The sequence below is a fragment of the Pipistrellus hanaki genome (assembly GCF_964339955.1).
Source record: "Pipistrellus hanaki genome assembly, chromosome: 2".
Classification (NCBI taxonomy): Eukaryota; Metazoa; Chordata; class Mammalia; order Chiroptera; family Vespertilionidae; genus Pipistrellus; species Pipistrellus hanaki.
This window is the reverse complement of record NC_140504.1, coordinates 76,860,158-76,877,612: the sequence shown is the minus strand read 5'-3', so window position 1 is coordinate 76,877,612 and position 17,455 is coordinate 76,860,158. Positions and strand designations below refer to the sequence as shown.

The following is a 17,455-nucleotide window of genomic DNA, read 5'->3' as shown; positions in this document are numbered from 1 at the left end:
AATATTAAAGTATATTAATTTTAAAAAGAAAACTTCATAATAAAAATAATTTCTGAGAACTGTGATCAAAACAAAATGTCTCTAGGATACATGTTTATTGAAAGCATAAATTCAGAAAAGTAATGGCATAATATGAAATACTTGCAACTAACAAATGCAAATAGGAATGTTATCTTTTATTTCTGAACAGACAAAAATATTTAAAATATCCTTATTAATTAAAAAGAAATACATGTGGTGATTGTAAGGGGGAGGGGGAGGAGGAATGTAGAGGAGGGTATAGGGGGGATAAATGGTGACAGATAGAGACTTGATGTTGAGTGGTGAACACACAAAACAGTGCACAGATGATTTGTTGTTGAATTGTGCACTTGAAACCTGTATAATTTTTTAAGCATTGATACCTCAATAAAGTCAATAAAAAAGAATAGCCGAGACCGGTTTGGCTCAGTGGATAGAGCGTCGGCCTGCGGACTGAAAGGTCCGGGGTTCAATTCTGGTCAAGGGCATGTACCTTGGTTGCAGGCACATCCCCAGTGTGCGGGGGGGGGAGGGGGGGGGCCCGCAAGAGGCAGCTGGTTGATGTTTCTCATCGACTTTTCTAACTCTCTGTCCCTCTTAATTCCTCTCTGTGTAAAATCAATAAAATATATTTTTAAAAAATAAAATAAAGTCAATAAAAAAAGAATAAAAAGAGTAATACATCATATAGAAAAGTGTGTAAACAAAGGTTAATGGTTTCCACTTCTCTTATGACTTCTTTATATAAGATGAGGAGACATTCCCTGACTGGTTTGGTTCAGTGGATAGAGCGTTGGCCTGCGGACTGAAGGGTTCCAGGTTTAATTCCAGTCAAGAGCATGTACCTTGGTTGTGGGCACACCCCCAGTAGGAGGTATAAAGGAGGCAGATAATTGATATTTCTCTCTCATTGATGTTTCTAACTCTCTGTCCCTCTTCCTTCCATTCTGTAAAGGAAAAAAAATCAATAAAATATGTTTTTTAAAAATAAGATGAAGAAACAACATTAACTAGCCTCCAATAATTTGTGATGAAAAAATATAAAAGAAAAACAGAAATAGGAGATAAACATAATTTAAAAAGATTAAAAAGTTGGAACCAATTACACAAACATTAATATTTAGAGTATGCAATAATTTGTTGAAGATACCAACAGCAATATTGAGAAATTCTTAGTCTCCTAAAACTTAAAAGAAGGCATATATACTATGTTTTACAATAAAAATTTAAATAATGCTATCTAGGTATAAATGTGGATACAGGTATAGATATATCTAAGATATAAATATAAATATATTTTATAGTATATATAAATATAGGAATTGAAGGTTCAGTCAAGTAGGCAACCATAGTAACTGGAGTGATCAGCAGTACTCTAAAGAGAATTTGAACTAATCCTAGTTAATATCTTCCCATGATAGATAAAATGATCAGATGGACAGATAGAAAGAAGAAAAAAAAATGTGTGTGTGTGTGTGTGTGTGTGTGTGTGTGTGTGTGTGTACACTAGAGGCCCAGTGCACGAAATTTGTGCGCAGGTATGGTCCCTAGGCCTGGCCTGAGATCAGGGCCATCTTCCCCGCTGCACACAGTGGGCCTTGCTCCCCATCAGCACCCACCCCCTGTCCCCAAGTCACCATCGAGTGATTGGTGCCTGATGGTCAAGGAAGGGACTGAGAGGTCTGCTGTTCCTGCCTGCTTGTTGTCCCTGCTCCCACCACAGGTGGCCAACAGGCAATGAGAGCCTGCCAGCTGGGGAAAAGGACCAAGAGGTGGTCCAATGGTCATTCTGACCTTTAAGGTCAATTTGCATATTACTCTTTTATTATACAGCACATGTGTCAAACACAAGGCCAGTGGGCCAAATCCAGCCCGCCAGGCCTTGCAATGTGGCCCTGTCATCACTGCACTCCGCTGTCATCACTGCACTCCGCTGTCAGTTTATGACATTGTCAGTTTATGACTGTTCAGTAAACCATTCGGCCCGCGATTTAGGCTGGATTTTAGATTTTGGCCCCTTCTCTGATTGAGTTCGACACCCCTATATACAGGATCGAGGCCTGGTGCACAGGTGGAGGCTGGCTGGCCTGCCCTAAAAGAGGCCCTGGATTGGGGTGGGGGCTCCCCACTGGGAGGAGGGGCCATCTGGGGCAAGGGCCCATGGGATTTGCAGGCCACCCACACTCCTGATCAGGGTACAGGGTCCCCACTGGGAGGTGGGACCGGCCTGAGTAAGGGGCCATGGGCGGTTTGCAGGCTCACTTGCCATGCTCCTGGCTTTGTCAGGAATTATGTCCGGAAGATGTCCAGTCTATCTGGTCTAATTAGCATATTACCTTTTTATTAATACAGATATATAGAAATAGATAGGTAAATAGATAGATAGATAGATAGATAGATAGATAGATAGATGATAGACAGATAGATAATTTCTTTTGACCTTTTTGATCCGAAATTATTCATTACAAACTGTGTTGTCTGAGTGTTGACCATTGTTTGTGAGTAACAACCAACTCCTATAGTACTTATCAATGTATGTTCCTCATCTTAAAGGGGAAAATATTCCGAATAAGATTATCTTTAAAAGGAACAAAATTTGATTATAAATGAGCATCAAAATTTGGGAGAGAAAATAACTTTTTTAAAAAAATTGGATAAAATTCTACAGGGAGAAATAAAAGATACATATATATGTTTATGTATATACACATATGTGTGTGTGTGTGTGTGTGTGTGTGTGTATGTAAATACAGCATTCACTCTTCCTTTTATATAAGGGGGATATATTCTGAGACTCCTAGTGGGTGGATGCCTGAAATGTGGTTATTACCAAACTATATATATATATATATATATATATATATATATATATATATATGTTAACATTTTGTATTTTCTTATATATTCATAACTATAATAAAGTTTAATTTATAAGTTAGGCACAGGAAAATATTAACAATAATAAATAACAACCAATAGGACAATTATAACGATACTATAATAAAGGCTGTGTAAATGTGGCATTGTTTTGTAAAACAAGGGTTATTGAACATGAGCACTGCAGTGGGATAACTGAGACAGCACTGAGGAACTAACGGGCAGGGAGCGTACACAGGGTGGACGCTCTGGACATTCCAGGTATTACAATGGCACTCAGACATTTTATCACACTCCTCAGAACATCATGTAATTTAAATCTTACAAATTGTTTATTTCTGAAGCATTCCATTTAATGTTTTCAGACTATAGTTGAGTGCAGGTAACAAACCGAGAAAAGCAAAAGCATGATTAAGAGAGGACTATTATGCAGATGCAATTTGTGAGGAAAAGAAAATACATAGTAATTTTTTGACAAATAGCAAGTCAAAATCAATTTATTTAGTTAAAAAATAGACACAATAAAAAATGTTTTCCTAATCTTAAATACATGTTTATTGAAAACATTCATCACTGGACATACTGAAAAGAGCTAATCCATGTAATTATACATGAAATCTATACATTTCTGAACTAATGTATATTAGAACACCACAATCGACATGTTATTTAAATAACATGTTTTAAAATTTTTCATGATTTTATAATCATATTATGACACATGGTCTTAAAATAATGAAAACATACAACATTGCAAAGGGGATACCTCTAATTTTGCAAGATATAGCCTTACCTTCTTGATTTTTACATAGTTCAGTGATTTCAGTTGGGTTATATGTACACATGTGTCTGTTTTCCTTGTTTATCCCTGGATAAGCCAACTGCATATATTTAATCACACTGGATAGTGGATCCTCTGTAATAAAAAGCTTTATTGGTCAAGTGGATCACCCAAAATAAATCATCAGTGGGTAAGACAACTTTGCTCAAACACCCATAGAAAAAACAGCTCATTCCTCCTAAATCAGAAAAAAGATAACTGGATCAACCTGGATTTACTGCTTCCAACCATGACCATTATTTTGCCTTACCTAAGATGTACCAATGAACAGATAGCATAAGTAAAGTAAGTTCCAAAGTTTTACTCAGTTGCATACTTTAGGAATGTGATATAGCATAAAGAGAACTTCAGGACTGTCAAAAACTGGGTCCAAATCTCAGCAACTTAATTATTAATGTCACCTTAATTAAATGTTTCCTTCATCTGTAAAATTAGGGATTTTGAGAAGAAAATTAGGTACTCAACAATTATAAATTTATATTTTCCACATATTTTAGGGTATGTTTTCAGTTTGTGCTACTGAAATATTAAATAAGACTTCCAGCACCCCATTTCTATTTTTATGGAATGAGAAAAAAAGCAAATTGATCACAAAACAATATGGTAGTACATGGATAGACCTACGAAAAAGGAATAATTTATGCAAAGAGATGGGATAGTTACTCTGTAGTCAATGGCAGTTTAAAAGACTTACAATATAAACAATACAGAGAAGGATATGGGTAAAGAGTATTAAGTGTGATAATATACTCTGTGGACTGTAAACACATGAATGGGTATATATATGTATATGCATATTTTATGTGTTGCAATAAATAACCTCAACAGATTAGGGCAGAGGTCAGATTATAAAAGGGTTTCTGTGCCTGGCTGAATACTATGTATTTTATCCTAAACCAATGGAACTTCACTGATAGCTATTATGAAGGAAATGTTTTAATCCTATTTGCATTTTAGGAAAAACATGATGGTAGATAGGAGGAGAGTGGATTAAAAGACATTAGTTCAATTCTTAAATTTTACCATACAGGAGCATATATAATATTTGTATACTAATAGAAAATATGAGAACAAGAAAAAGACCAGATAAGTTGTTTGACAGGTTACATATTAACATATTTCTTTTATGCACTCTTCTTAGTATCTAGTTTATAAAATGAAGATTATGTATATACATATTTTGTATTCATATAATTTATACAGAAACAGTTGCTACTTCTAATGATTCTGAAAAAATTCACTTTTTAAATTAGTGTTCTACATAAATTATTGTCCTAAAACTGCACCATCAAATGAACATTGGCAAATTTGCTAACACACTGCATAAATTCACTAGCTCACAGTCTTAGTTCTTGAAAAGAAGATATATATCAAAGCAAAAAGAATAATCATGCTAATGGTAATCATTAATACATGTGATATTTTTGGCATAAAAATTTCAATATATATTTTTAAAGGTCAAGTATCTTTGCATGAAATATCCCATTCACAGCAATATATATATTAGAGGCCTGGTGCACAGTTTGTGCATGGGGGTGTACCTGGGCCTGGCTGGCAATGGGGACCCATAAGGGCATCTTGCCCAGTCCGGATTGGGGCTGATTGAGGCCAGCCGGCCATGGGGATGTACCATGGGAGGTTGGCTATGGGAGGGCACTGATCAGCAGGGGGCAGGTCCTGCATTGACTGTCTGCCCCCTGGGGTCAGTGTGCATAATAGCAACCAGTCTATGGTCATTTGATTGTTTGGTCATTTGGTCACAGGCTTTTATAGATAGATATATGATAGATGATAGATAGATGATGATGATGATGATGATGATGATGATGATGAAGAAGAAGATAGATAGATAGATAGATACATGATAGATAGATAGATAGATAGATAGAGATAGGTAGTTTAATATGTAATTTTACTATTGAATTCACTATATATTACTATTGTAAAAACAAGCTTTAAACTTTTTTTGACAATTATATTAACCTACTTATTAATTTTTCACCTTTCTATTTCTTTATATTTTTAAGTTTTCTTTTCATACTCTTTTTATCAATTTTTTTTTACTTGTTGGTTGTATTGTTCGTATATAATTCCGAAATAAAAAAAGATGTTGGTTTGATTTAGCTGTGTAATTGTATTTTTTCTTAGAGAAATACAAAATTTCTGATTTTACTGTCTACTCTAGGAAGTTTGTGCTTTGTGGAATAAAATAAAATTTATTTTACTTTTTTTATAAAGTTAATTTTCATAGAAAATATACTTTAAGGTTTTTATTTTTGTTTACATATTTTGTTTCTTTTCCTATGGTATCTCAAAGAGTTATTGTTGAATAAACTGAAACAAACAAGCACCTAATATTTGCTCCAATAGTTACAGACTGAAATATATATTCTACTTCTTTTTCAAAGTATAACAAAAAAACATTTAATAATACAAAGTTTACTGAAATACATAATTTAATTATGTTATAAATGTAATTATTACTCAGTATGTGTTTTATAATTTTTTGTTTTCTACTCAAACCTTTTATTCTGAATTTGTTGGTGCTTAAGGAAAACAGCTTTGCCATAATTCATTGTGCCCTGAACTTTCGACACCAACTTATATTGGCCAATTAGGAACGAGGCCAAACTACATTCTTCTTTAAAGGTCTCTAGTCAGTAGGTACATGGCACTTAATTTTATTTCTCTCATGTAATCTTTAACAGGAATTCATAAGTTGCATTGATTATGCCCCAAGAGAGGAGAGACCGGTGGTAATTCAGAGGGGCACCTCTGAAGAGATTTGTCAGTTTCCTGTCTCGTTCTAACCAGATTATTTTGAAAACCTGGGGAAAAGACTGAAATTCCCCACCAATCTGAGACTGCATGCGAGTTTTTACAATGTTCACTGGAAAAAACAGGATTCCCAGCATGGCACCCAGCAGGCCTCCACAGATAAAATCGTTGACCAGGTGAGTGCTGTAGGTCCTTGCGGTGGGCAGGTGTTCCTTGATGGGGCCCCGGAGGCCAAAGAACAGGACGTTGCTGAACCCATTACGGAAAAGAACAGGTATCAAGCCTCGGTAATACTCTCCGATCCCATGGCATTTCAGTGCCTTGAAAGCCTGGTAAGTGTTTGTAAATTTGTCGTGATGCTTGTGGTCTTGAAGCAGTGTCTGAACTCTTTCCAATGGAGTGAAAATTGCTTCTGTTGTCCCTGCGAGTATGGCTGCCACGCTACGGGTTACAAAGTCTGGGGAGCCGATATGCTTACGGAGAAGGCAAGATAAATCCTCATACAGACCGAACATAAGCGCCAGTGTAGTTGCCTTCTGCACTAGTAGGGGAAGAATTCCGCGATACAAGTTTCGAAATCCATCCCTCCTCAACTGAAGCACTGCGTCCCTGGTTTTGATTCCGTACAGCTGTTGCCGGAAGAGGACCTTCTGAATGGGAAACGTGATCGCTACGTTGCTGAAAGCTGCACAGCAGCCACACAAATAATGTTTCCTCTCACAAGCATCTGTGATATGAGGTGATATGTCTTGTTTTGAAGATGTTATGATTGGCGACCTCTCTTTATGCGCTTCTGAATCCATCATGTAGCTTAAGATCTGTCTTCTTCATGAAGGATTTTTTTTTTAACCTGTGACACCATCTGGGCCTGGTGTTTTGAGGAATGGTAGCTTTTTGGTAGCATTTTCAATTTTTTCCATTGTTAATGGATGTTAGGTTCTCTTTTCTGAAGTCTTTTTGATAACTGGATTTCCCATCGCCGCGGGCGCCGGCCCCACGCCCGGTAGCCGCCGGCCGCAGGATCGGCGAGCGAGCGAGCCCGCGCAGCGTTTTATAATTTTTTTTTTTTTTTTTTTTTTTTTTTTTTTTTTTTTTTTTTTTTTTTTTTTTTTTTTTTTTTACAATCCTACATAATAAAAGCCTAATATGCTGAGCTTCCCACTGATTGTTTGACTGTTCGAATAGTCACTATGACGTGTACTGACCTCCAGGGGGCAGATGCTCAGACCTGTAGGTTCCCTGGCTGCTGTGGGGTCCAGCTGATCTGGACTAGGTGAGATGGGCTAGGCACATCCTGGGGCCCTCCCATGATCCCTTCAAGAACCTGATTGTGCCCTGGCGGGGTCCCTTAGCCTGGCCTGCACCCTCTTGCAATCCAGGACTCCTAGGGGGATGTTGGACAGCCGGTTTTGGCCTGATCTTGCAGGCCAGGCTGAGGGTCCCCATTGGTGCACAAATCCTTACACTGGGCCTCTAGTACTTTCAGAACAAATATTAATGATAAATTGCTAAGAGATTTACCTAAATTAAAAAGAGAAGTTTCCTTCTTAGACTATAAAATCCTAGTATAACAAAGTGAATTGCATTATATGCTATTTACCTATATTTTAAAATCTAAAATTTTTATGTAAGTAGGAATGAGTCAGAGCCTATTCAAAGGCACATTACACAAAGTAAAATAGCCTGGGTTATTTTACTCAAGAGCTTAAAACATTCTTTATTTAAATATGTGCATATTTCTTTAGTCTCCCTCTCTAGAGAATAATTTTAAGATACTTCTGAAATTGTGGGGACAGATTTAAATAATAAAAATATAATGGCAGACATCAGATGCCCTTTAATGGCAAACATCAGATGCCCTTAGTAGCAAAATTCTATTGACTGTATCTGAACATGCCTATTATTCCATAGTTTAACTTGATTATAAGGAAAGCTATATCTCATAATTATTTTGTTTCTGTGAAGATCAGGATGCATGTGTTGGGGAGAATGGGAAGATTAATTTAAAGGAAATCTTCATTATGATTTTATAATGGCTATTTAAGCTGAGTGTGATGGATTTAAACTGAGGTCCAACAAGTGAATTTTTCACAATTCCTCTTCTGTGTACTCTTTAGTACTTAGGGTATAAACACTTTTGATTATGCATATATTATGCCTGTAATGCAACAACTTCAAAACTTTTTATGATGTATAAAGATTTTCTCTCATGGTAAGTTACATACACCACCAAGTTCAAACACTTTCATCATCAGTAAGGCAAAGCAGTAATGAGGTTTGACAATTTATTGTAATTTTTTTCAAAATAAAGTCAACTTATTTTATTTATAAATATATATATTTTATTGATTTAAGAGAGGAAGGAAGAAGGTGAGAGAGAGAGAGAAACATCAATGATGAGAGAAATTCATTGATTGGCTGCCTCCTGCATGCTCCCCACTCGGGATTGAGCCCACAACCCTTCAGCCCATGGGCTGATGCTCTATCCACTGAGCCAAATCAGCTAGGGATAAAGTCAACTTCTAATTTCATATATGTGTTGTCAATTTTTGTAAATTAGTCTGGTCACTGCTTTTAGGTACATGATTCATATTATATTAATTATGTTATATTATATTATATTATATTATATTATATTATATTATATTATATTATATTATATTATATATTAATTATATTATATTACGTTTATTATACTAGAGGCCCAGTGTGCATGAAATCGCCCTGTGCTGCCGCACTGCGATGCTACCTGAAGCTCCCTGCCCTGGGCTGCTCTGTGATGCTCACAACCCCTTGACTGTTCCATGAGGCTTCCCAACCCCACAACTGCTCCATGAAACTCCCGCACCCCGTGACTGCATCGTGAAACTTGCTGCTGCCTGGGTGACTGCTCTGATAAGCCCTCAAAGCAGTCTGCCACTGCCACTCCACAGTCTCCAGTCCCACCCCCCTGCCAGCCTCCCCTCATGGTGAGCGGGTTGGGGGCTGGGAGAAAGGGGGGACTGAGAGGTGCTCCATGTACCTCATGGTGACCAGTCACCCATTCGGTCATGACGCCACTTAGCTCTTTATATATATTAGGATTGTTTTATATTATATTGTACTATAGAGGCTTGACGCACAAAATTTGTGCAGGGGTAGGGTCTCTAGCCTCTCCTGTGATCAGGGCTGATCTTCCCCAGCTACCAGAAGCTGGCCCTGCCCCTCTATAGCCAACACTTCTGTGTGTAGGGCGACCAGCGGGGCAATCAGGGCCCTGCTCGTTCACACCCACCTTGGCCTGGCACCACCCGTGTCTGCCACCATCCATCCCCAGTTCCCCATTCCCCATGGGGTGATTGGGGCCTGCAGGCTGGGGGCCGCTTCTGTGTTGATTATCTGTCCCCTGGTAGTCAGTGAATGTCATAGCGACTGGTTGTTCTACTATCTGGTCTATTTGCATATTATGCTTTTATATATATAGATAATTATATTATATCATAACATTACATTACATTATGTCACATTATAGCAGGTACATGCAACACAAACTGTATAATGACTGAAAGCCTGCAAATCAATAATCAGAGTCTATGTTTCTTTAATATACTTTTATTGATTTCAAAAAGGAAGGGAGAGGGATAGAAAGAGAGAAACCTCATTTATTGATTGCCTCCTGCATCTCCCCTACTGGGGACTGAGCCACAACTAGGGCATGTGCCCTGATCAGGAATTGAACACGGTTCATAGATCAATGCTCAACCACTGAGCTACACTGACTGGGCTCAGAGTCTATGTTATAGGAGCTCTGTTTATTCTATAAAGACTAAGGCAGAACTATTGGACGCAGTTGTTAATTTAGATAGTGTTTCATAATATGGATTTTAGTGTAAAAGAAAACTTTTTTCAAGTACTTATGAATGGATCCAAATAGGAGCTAGGTAGAAATGCATTTGGTTTCCATAATTTAGTTGTGAGAAGTCTGCCATTCCCCCCACTCACTGCTCTCTAAAATATAGCCTTCTTTCTCACTTGTAGAGAATTACTTGCTTGCCCCCTAAATGCCAGGGCATTTCCCTATTAAAGCAATTTATTACAAACCTTCAAATATCTATAACTCTTCCTTCTGCGTAGCAAACCCTCAGAATAGTCTTCACCTGTATAAAAAGGAGACTATTCTGTGTAATGCAAATATGTTAGTTACTGATGCAAAATATCACCATATAATTAACTATATGTCCCAAATTTAGACCACACTTTCAATTGTCTATTTACTATGATATTTCTTGTAGTGACATAACTTTTACAACATTTCATACTCTATGCTAGAGTCAATTATTTTTCATATCTCTACTTGCTCCTCAGGTTAATGACGATTTGATGACTCAACAGTTTTGTTGCCCTTTCATTCTCATATACTCTAGAAGTTTTCTCAGCAACGCTTTTTTTCTCTCATTTTCTTCATGTTAATGTTAATGGTTTTTATTTTATTTGCAGATTTTCTATACATTTCCTACCCATAGCCTTAAGCTTTGCTGATGAAGTATTTTATTTTCCCTGAGAAGTTTTACAGCACACTCTGACCAGTCCTTCTATATTTCTTCTTCTTCTCTTTCGCTGTGGTCAGCACTCCAGTCCAAACTCTAAACTACAATCAGATTAGTTTTTGACATCCTTGCTCTTTCTTATAGTTCTTACAAAGTGAACTCAACCAGCCCCCCACTTAGACTGTTTTTGAAGCCACCTCTCTTGCCTATTTTAACGGTGATCTTTGCCTCATAATTGGGCACCTTGGCTGCTTAGTATAGATGCATTTTACGGAGAGTATGGTTTTCCAAGATTTATTTCAATTCATACTGTGTTATAAAAGGATAGCGGAAGAATAAAATAACAATAACAACCACCTATCTTTATATTAATGGTTCTTAAGTCTTCGTGTGCATAAGATTCACATTACCAGTTTGCTTAAAAATGCATGTTCTATTTTTTACTCATAGCTATTCTAATTAAATAAGAGAGGTTGGAGAACAGGGCCATCCATTTTTATACATTTTTATTGATTTCAGATAAGAAGGGAGAGGAAGAGAGAGAGATAGAAACATCAATGATGAGAGAGAATAATTGGTCAGCTGCCTCCTGCATGTCCCCAACCAGGTATGGAGCCCATAACCCAGGCATGGCCCCTGACCAGGAATAGAACCCTGACTTCCTGATTCATTGGTCAATGCTCAACCATGGAGCCATACCAGCTGGGCCAGAGAAATCCATTTTAACACAAAACCCAGTGTATTTTGCCACTGATGGCCTGAGATAATGTAGTAATAGCTTGTTCAATAGTTATAGGTCCCAAGAATGCTTAACTTTTTCCCTCTGGAAATTATACTCAATATTTTTATCAAAATTAATTCCTATCATGTTTGGCCCACCAGGGGACTGGAAAAAATCATTTTTACTTTAGCATTCAGAGAGTAAAATCTATTGATAAGAATGATGAATAAATTTAATTTAACATTTCATTCATAATCTAATTCAGATAAGACATTTTTATCATATTAGTTCTTATAAAAAGTATAAATATTTCTTCTGCAGATATTCTTTGACACTATCATCTTCTGTCTCCAAGCTAGCAATCCACATGACTACCTATCTCAGAATGCTTTATGTTACTTTGATGGCCAGTAAAAATAATATATCATTTGGTGCTGGAGAGATACCAGCCAATGAGATGGTCTAAAAATACCATAAGAATTTCAATACATAGAAATTATTTTTAAATGCCATCAATATATCCCAAGGCTCTTGGTTCAAATTAAGAAGTTATTGAATAGTTATCAAATGCAATATCATGTTTTCAAGAAGTCTCTCATTTATGATTTTCTGTTACCTTTTTACTATGAATATTCTTAATTATAACAATATTCTGTCTTTATTTTATGGATAGACTATTAATTTCATGCAAAAAAAATTCCTCTATCCTGGAACCTGTTAACATTTTATTATATGGAAGGAAACCAAAGTTTCAAGTTTAGGGAATAAACACTCTCATATTAGCAGTAATATTGAGCAGAACAGTGATCAAACTACTACCTGCACCGACTACTGGGGAATTCAGTTTCTCTTCATAACTCCTGCCTGTTTTATATTGTGTGTTTACTAATGTCCAGCTTGCTGCTGTGTCACTGTATTGAGAAACTCTCTCCTGAGATTTAGAAACAAAACAATATGGTTATTTATTGATTAAAATGAACTGCCCTACTGACATAGATTAAAATGGGCATTGGAAAGAGGAAACGGATTACTGACTTTCTCCCATGCTATTATGGCCAAAGAAATGTCTCTGCAGCAGCAAATGACCTGGTCGTGTGCTCAGCTGAGTGCTCCCCTTTCACATTAATCTGGACTCCCATCAAAGTGAGAGCCCTCAGATGTATTTACCTTGGGAAATCTGGGAGACTCTGATGTCTCCCTCCTCATAGACTCAGAAATACTCTGTGATTGCCATCCCAGGGCTGGCCCACTGTTCCCATTCCTTTTGACCATGTGATGATTTTCATTGAAGTTGGCTTCCTGTTCCTGGCTTACTCTGTTCATTTGAAAATCAGAAAGGAGTGCCCAGAAGGTTTCTGAGTGCTTTATCTATATTATTCCCACTTCTCCTTGGCCACTTCCAATTCAACAATAAAAACAATATTTTAAACCAAAATTTACCTGACACACTGTTAAATGTATTTTCAGAATATATTTTGCCCAACTTACCATATATCATCTATATCATGATAAATTCTAAAGTTATATTTGGAATTAAGCAGCATACATTCATTTCCAGTTGTTCCCTATGCTTCTTCACTTACTTTTGTATTGATTCCTCAAACCAATCTCTAAAGTTTTCTTAAGAACCACTTTCTAAAACAAGCTTCTCTCCTTTTGTTTTTCACTTAGAATTCAACAGGATCTCTATAACACAGAAAAACATCTTTTTTCTTTCTTATCTCACTCTTTTTTCTCAATACTAGGGCATTATTATTATTCCAAAACTTGATTATTTCCTACTGAAAGTATTTTTTGATTCTGTCTTTATATATTTTCCCAATCTTTAGCATATCTTCCTCTGATCATTTTAATAAAAATGTATTAAAACATTTGCTCAAACTTGCTCCTTTTATTTTATTGGTAGAGGCTTGATGCACAAAAATGTGTGCACTCATGGGGATCCCTCAGTTCAGCCTGCATCCTATCACAGAGTAGGAGTCCTCGAGGGATGTCCAACTGATGGCTTAAGCCACAGTCTGGCCTCCCTCTGCAGGAGGTGACCTGTGGGCAGATCAGGGTTGGAGGCAGCCAGTGAGTGGCCGGCCCCACACCCTTATCGCCCCTCCACAACTGCTGGTTGCTGCCATCTCACAATCACTGTCCCTCCCCTCTGCCCACTGGCACCTGCCTTGGCTGGTCTGATCCCACCCACTCACTGGCCCTGCCCCCTGCCAACTGGTTGTTCCACCATTCAGATGATTTGCATATTAGGCTTTTATTACATAGGATGTCCTTTCTTGTCTACATCTAAAAAAATGTATTCACCCTTCAAAGTCAAACTCAAATATCATATCCAGTTTAAATAGTCCTCCTTGCAGAAACCGGTTTGGCTCAGTGGTAGAGCGTCAGTCTGCGGACTGAAAGGTCCCAGTTCGATTCCGGTCAAGGGTATGTACATTGGTTGAGGGCACATCCCTGGTAGGGGGTGTGCAAAAGGCAGCTGGCCGATGTTTCTCTCTCATCAATGTTTCTAACTCTCTCTCCCTCTCCCTTCCTCTCTGTAAAAAATCAATAAAATAAAATAAAAATAAAACAATAAAAAATAAATAAATACTCCTCCTCTTCTGCATACCCAAGCAGAATAAAATGTGCATCTCTGTATTTTGCTATCTATAGAGCAATAACTCAATATTTATATTTTTATTTTTATTTGTTATTCCCCACTTGAGGTTATGTTTGTGAGTTTTTACCATATTTTCCGGCGTATAAGACGAAGCCTATTTTACAGTTAAAACATAGGTTTAGGCCTATATTCGCTGTATAAGACTACCCCCCACTTCTGAGGCAATACCAGTTCTTTTTTTAATAGACCTCCTCTCTGACTCTGGCCAATCTGAGCAGGCTTTTTACTAGAACACAGTGTAGCTTTGGGTTCAGAACATGTATAATTTGCATGCATAAAAAGTCTGCTCAGATTGGCCAGAGACAGAGAGGTGGTCTATTAAAAAAAAGAACTGGTGTTGCCTCGGAAGTGGGGGGTAGTCTTATACAGCAAATATAGGCCTAAACCTATGTTTTAACTGTAAAATTAGGGGGTCGTCTTATATGCCGGAAATATGGTAAATTTATTTTAGAGAGAATGAAAGGGAGAGAGAGAGAGATAGAAACATCCATGTGAGAGAGAAACACTGATTGATTGATTACTGATTGCTTCCCTTTTGTGCCCCAACCTGGATTGAACCCTCAACCTGAGTATGTGCTCTGACCCAGAAACCCATGACCCTTCAGTGCAAGGGACAAAGGGGAGGACACTCCAACCATTAAATCAACATGCAGCTGGATGATATTTATATGTGTCTGAACTTTTTGAAGACAGCTAACTTGTCTTTCCTTTTAATAACTACACCCCTGAAGGTGCAGCAAATCCAAATAGAGTCGCATGTTACTTTTCATGCTATTATATTAACTTAGGGTCACAGGCCTAAGAATGCCTGAATTCAACTTGTCATTTATATCAGATTCCTAGAGGGGTCCCAAGGGAAATGTACACAAACGTAAAAAAATATTGCAATGAAAATAAATTATCATTTAATTCATGGCACTGAAAATAAACACTAATTCTTTCTGCTTTTGAAGTATTGACTAATAGATGACCTAAACTCTGATTATAATCAGCCTACAAACTCCTTCTCTCCAAGGTAAGAGGAACTTATTATAGAAGAAGTGGATTTATGGGGGCCTGGACAGCTGCAATGAGTGAAAGTTCTCCTCCTACTATTAACGAAAGTATGGCATTGAATCATGCTTTTCATCAATAGTAAGTACATGAATAGGAGATAGGTACATGAATAGATAGGTACATGAATAGATAATGATTATTTTAAAAACCTATCAAAATCATAGATTAAGAACCTTAAAATCATTCACAGTACGTAGCTTTTTTTCCACTTAGATCTTATATTATTCCCATTAATAAGTAAAGCATTTGAGCTGTTCATATCTTAAAAGGATAATCAAGATACTTCAATTTCATGGTATTTCACTGAAATCCTGCAGTATATAACATAGCTGTCAAAATAACATTTATAAATTTCTGAATGAAGGCCACTTCTATAGTGAACAAAATGTTTCCAGAATATTTTATGTAAAATATATTACTAAGGAAGAAAAATTGTTGCTGCTCTGGTGAGTATGACTCGATATTTTGTGTGATAAATTTAGTATTTTAATAGGTTCTTATAGTTTAAGTAATACTGATGGATATTAACAAAAACAAAATTCACAGAGACAATAGTGCATAGGAGAGTACTATGAGAAAAAGCTATTATACTATGCATGACTGAAACAGGTTTTAAATATGACAATTGAATCCATTTTTAGTTGCTGTATTATTCTATTACTTTATGTCTTACAACATAAATTGCACTGAAGAAATAATTAGGATGTCTCAAATAAGTATAACTTATCAAAAAGGTGCAATATAATTAGCAGTGAAAAAGAAATAGAAAAAATAAGATTTGAAATTATACCAAATATGGTCCAAGTACCAGAATTCCTTGATTCTATCATTCTTAATGCTTATCTTAAAACATTTTTAAACGAAATGCTATTCTATTTCTTAGAACAATTATGTTAATAAATGAAGTTACTTTTGAGAACAATCTGTTAAAAGAGTCCTGATTTTTAAATATAATATGAAAATGAAGTTTTTCTTGTTCATCAAACACTGAAAGCATCTATAGCAGTATTTCAAACACCTTACCTAATATTAGAAAGTACAAAAATGTTATTGAGAATGAATGCTTCTATATTAACTTGCTATTTCTTTCATTGGCAATTATAGACAGGCGCATACATTCCCCAGTCTCTCCCAGTTCCTCTAGAGGCAAACACTACACTCTAATACCTGTGGCTTTCTAGCAATAAAATTCAGGTTGTGTATCATATTAAAGCAGGCTCTATATCATCTGTCTTATTCTTCCAACCTCACCTCTTAATCCCTCCTCACTCATTTTCCAACTGTCACACTAGACTTATTTCGCCTCCTCAAACACATTAAGCATGTTCTCACCCCAGAGTATTTTGAGTGTGCTGTTCTCAACACTTTGTATAGCCTGTCCCTTTATATCAGATACGTTTTTGTTCGAATGTCATTGTCACAAAAAGGACGTTACTGACATCACTATCTAAAGCTTCTTCCTAACCATCAAAACCTCATGTCACTCTCTATCACATCTTCATGTTATTTGTTTCTTTATACATTCAGTGATTGGGAAATCATTGAATTTATTTATTCACTTAGTGTTTAGTTTCTGAATTTCCCCATAGAGTGGACATACAATGAAGGCAGAGATTTATTATTGTTCCCTGTCATCTCTCTAGTATTGAAACAAATACTGGAATATCAAAACTTAACACACACACACACACACACACACACACACACACAATGCTTTTATGGAAAAACGTGTGCAAATCTACATAGGAAAGAGAAGAGAAAAAAGGTACACAATTCCTTTCCTATAACTAAGATCTGAAGTAAGAAAATTGCATTGAGTAGAAGCTTTATTCTTTCTCTATGCAGAACCAGTGTGGTGAAAAAAACAAATAGAAAACAACTATACATCTAAGCCACTGGTCAAGAGAACAGCAGAAAAAATGATCAATATCTGCAAGTATTGATTTTCAGGTCATAGAAACAAAAGCAAA

At 36.6% G+C, this 17,455-nt stretch overlaps 1 protein-coding gene and 2 long non-coding RNA genes across 4 annotated transcripts in view; 1 reads left to right on the top strand and 2 right to left on the bottom strand.

Moving 5' to 3' along the window:
- LOC311618195 overlaps positions 1-17,455 on the top strand; it is a 696,016-nt gene that overhangs the window by 30,351 nt on the left and 648,210 nt on the right. Inside the window, exon 2 of one of the 2 annotated variants that reach the window (XR_014794268.1) lies at positions 7,565-7,656. The exons of the other annotated variant lie outside the window; for it this stretch is intronic. This is a non-coding gene — a long non-coding RNA (uncharacterized lncRNA). Of the gene's footprint in view, positions 1-7,564; positions 7,657-17,455 lie in introns of those variants that run through there. 2 annotated transcript variants of the gene reach the window in all.
- LOC311618175 (mitochondrial nicotinamide adenine dinucleotide transporter SLC25A51-like) lies at positions 6,255-7,549 on the bottom strand. Its single transcript, XM_084875521.1, has one exon. The coding sequence runs from the start codon at positions 7,321-7,323 to the stop codon at positions 6,430-6,432; it is 894 nt and encodes a 297-aa protein (XP_084731647.1). The 5' UTR covers positions 7,324-7,549; the 3' UTR covers positions 6,255-6,429.
- Positions 7,567-17,455, bottom strand: part of LOC311618188 — a 407,984-nt gene continuing 398,095 nt past the window's right edge. The window contains exon 2 of the long non-coding RNA XR_014794256.1: positions 7,567-7,643. This is a non-coding gene — a long non-coding RNA (uncharacterized lncRNA). The remainder of the gene's footprint in view (positions 7,644-17,455) is intronic.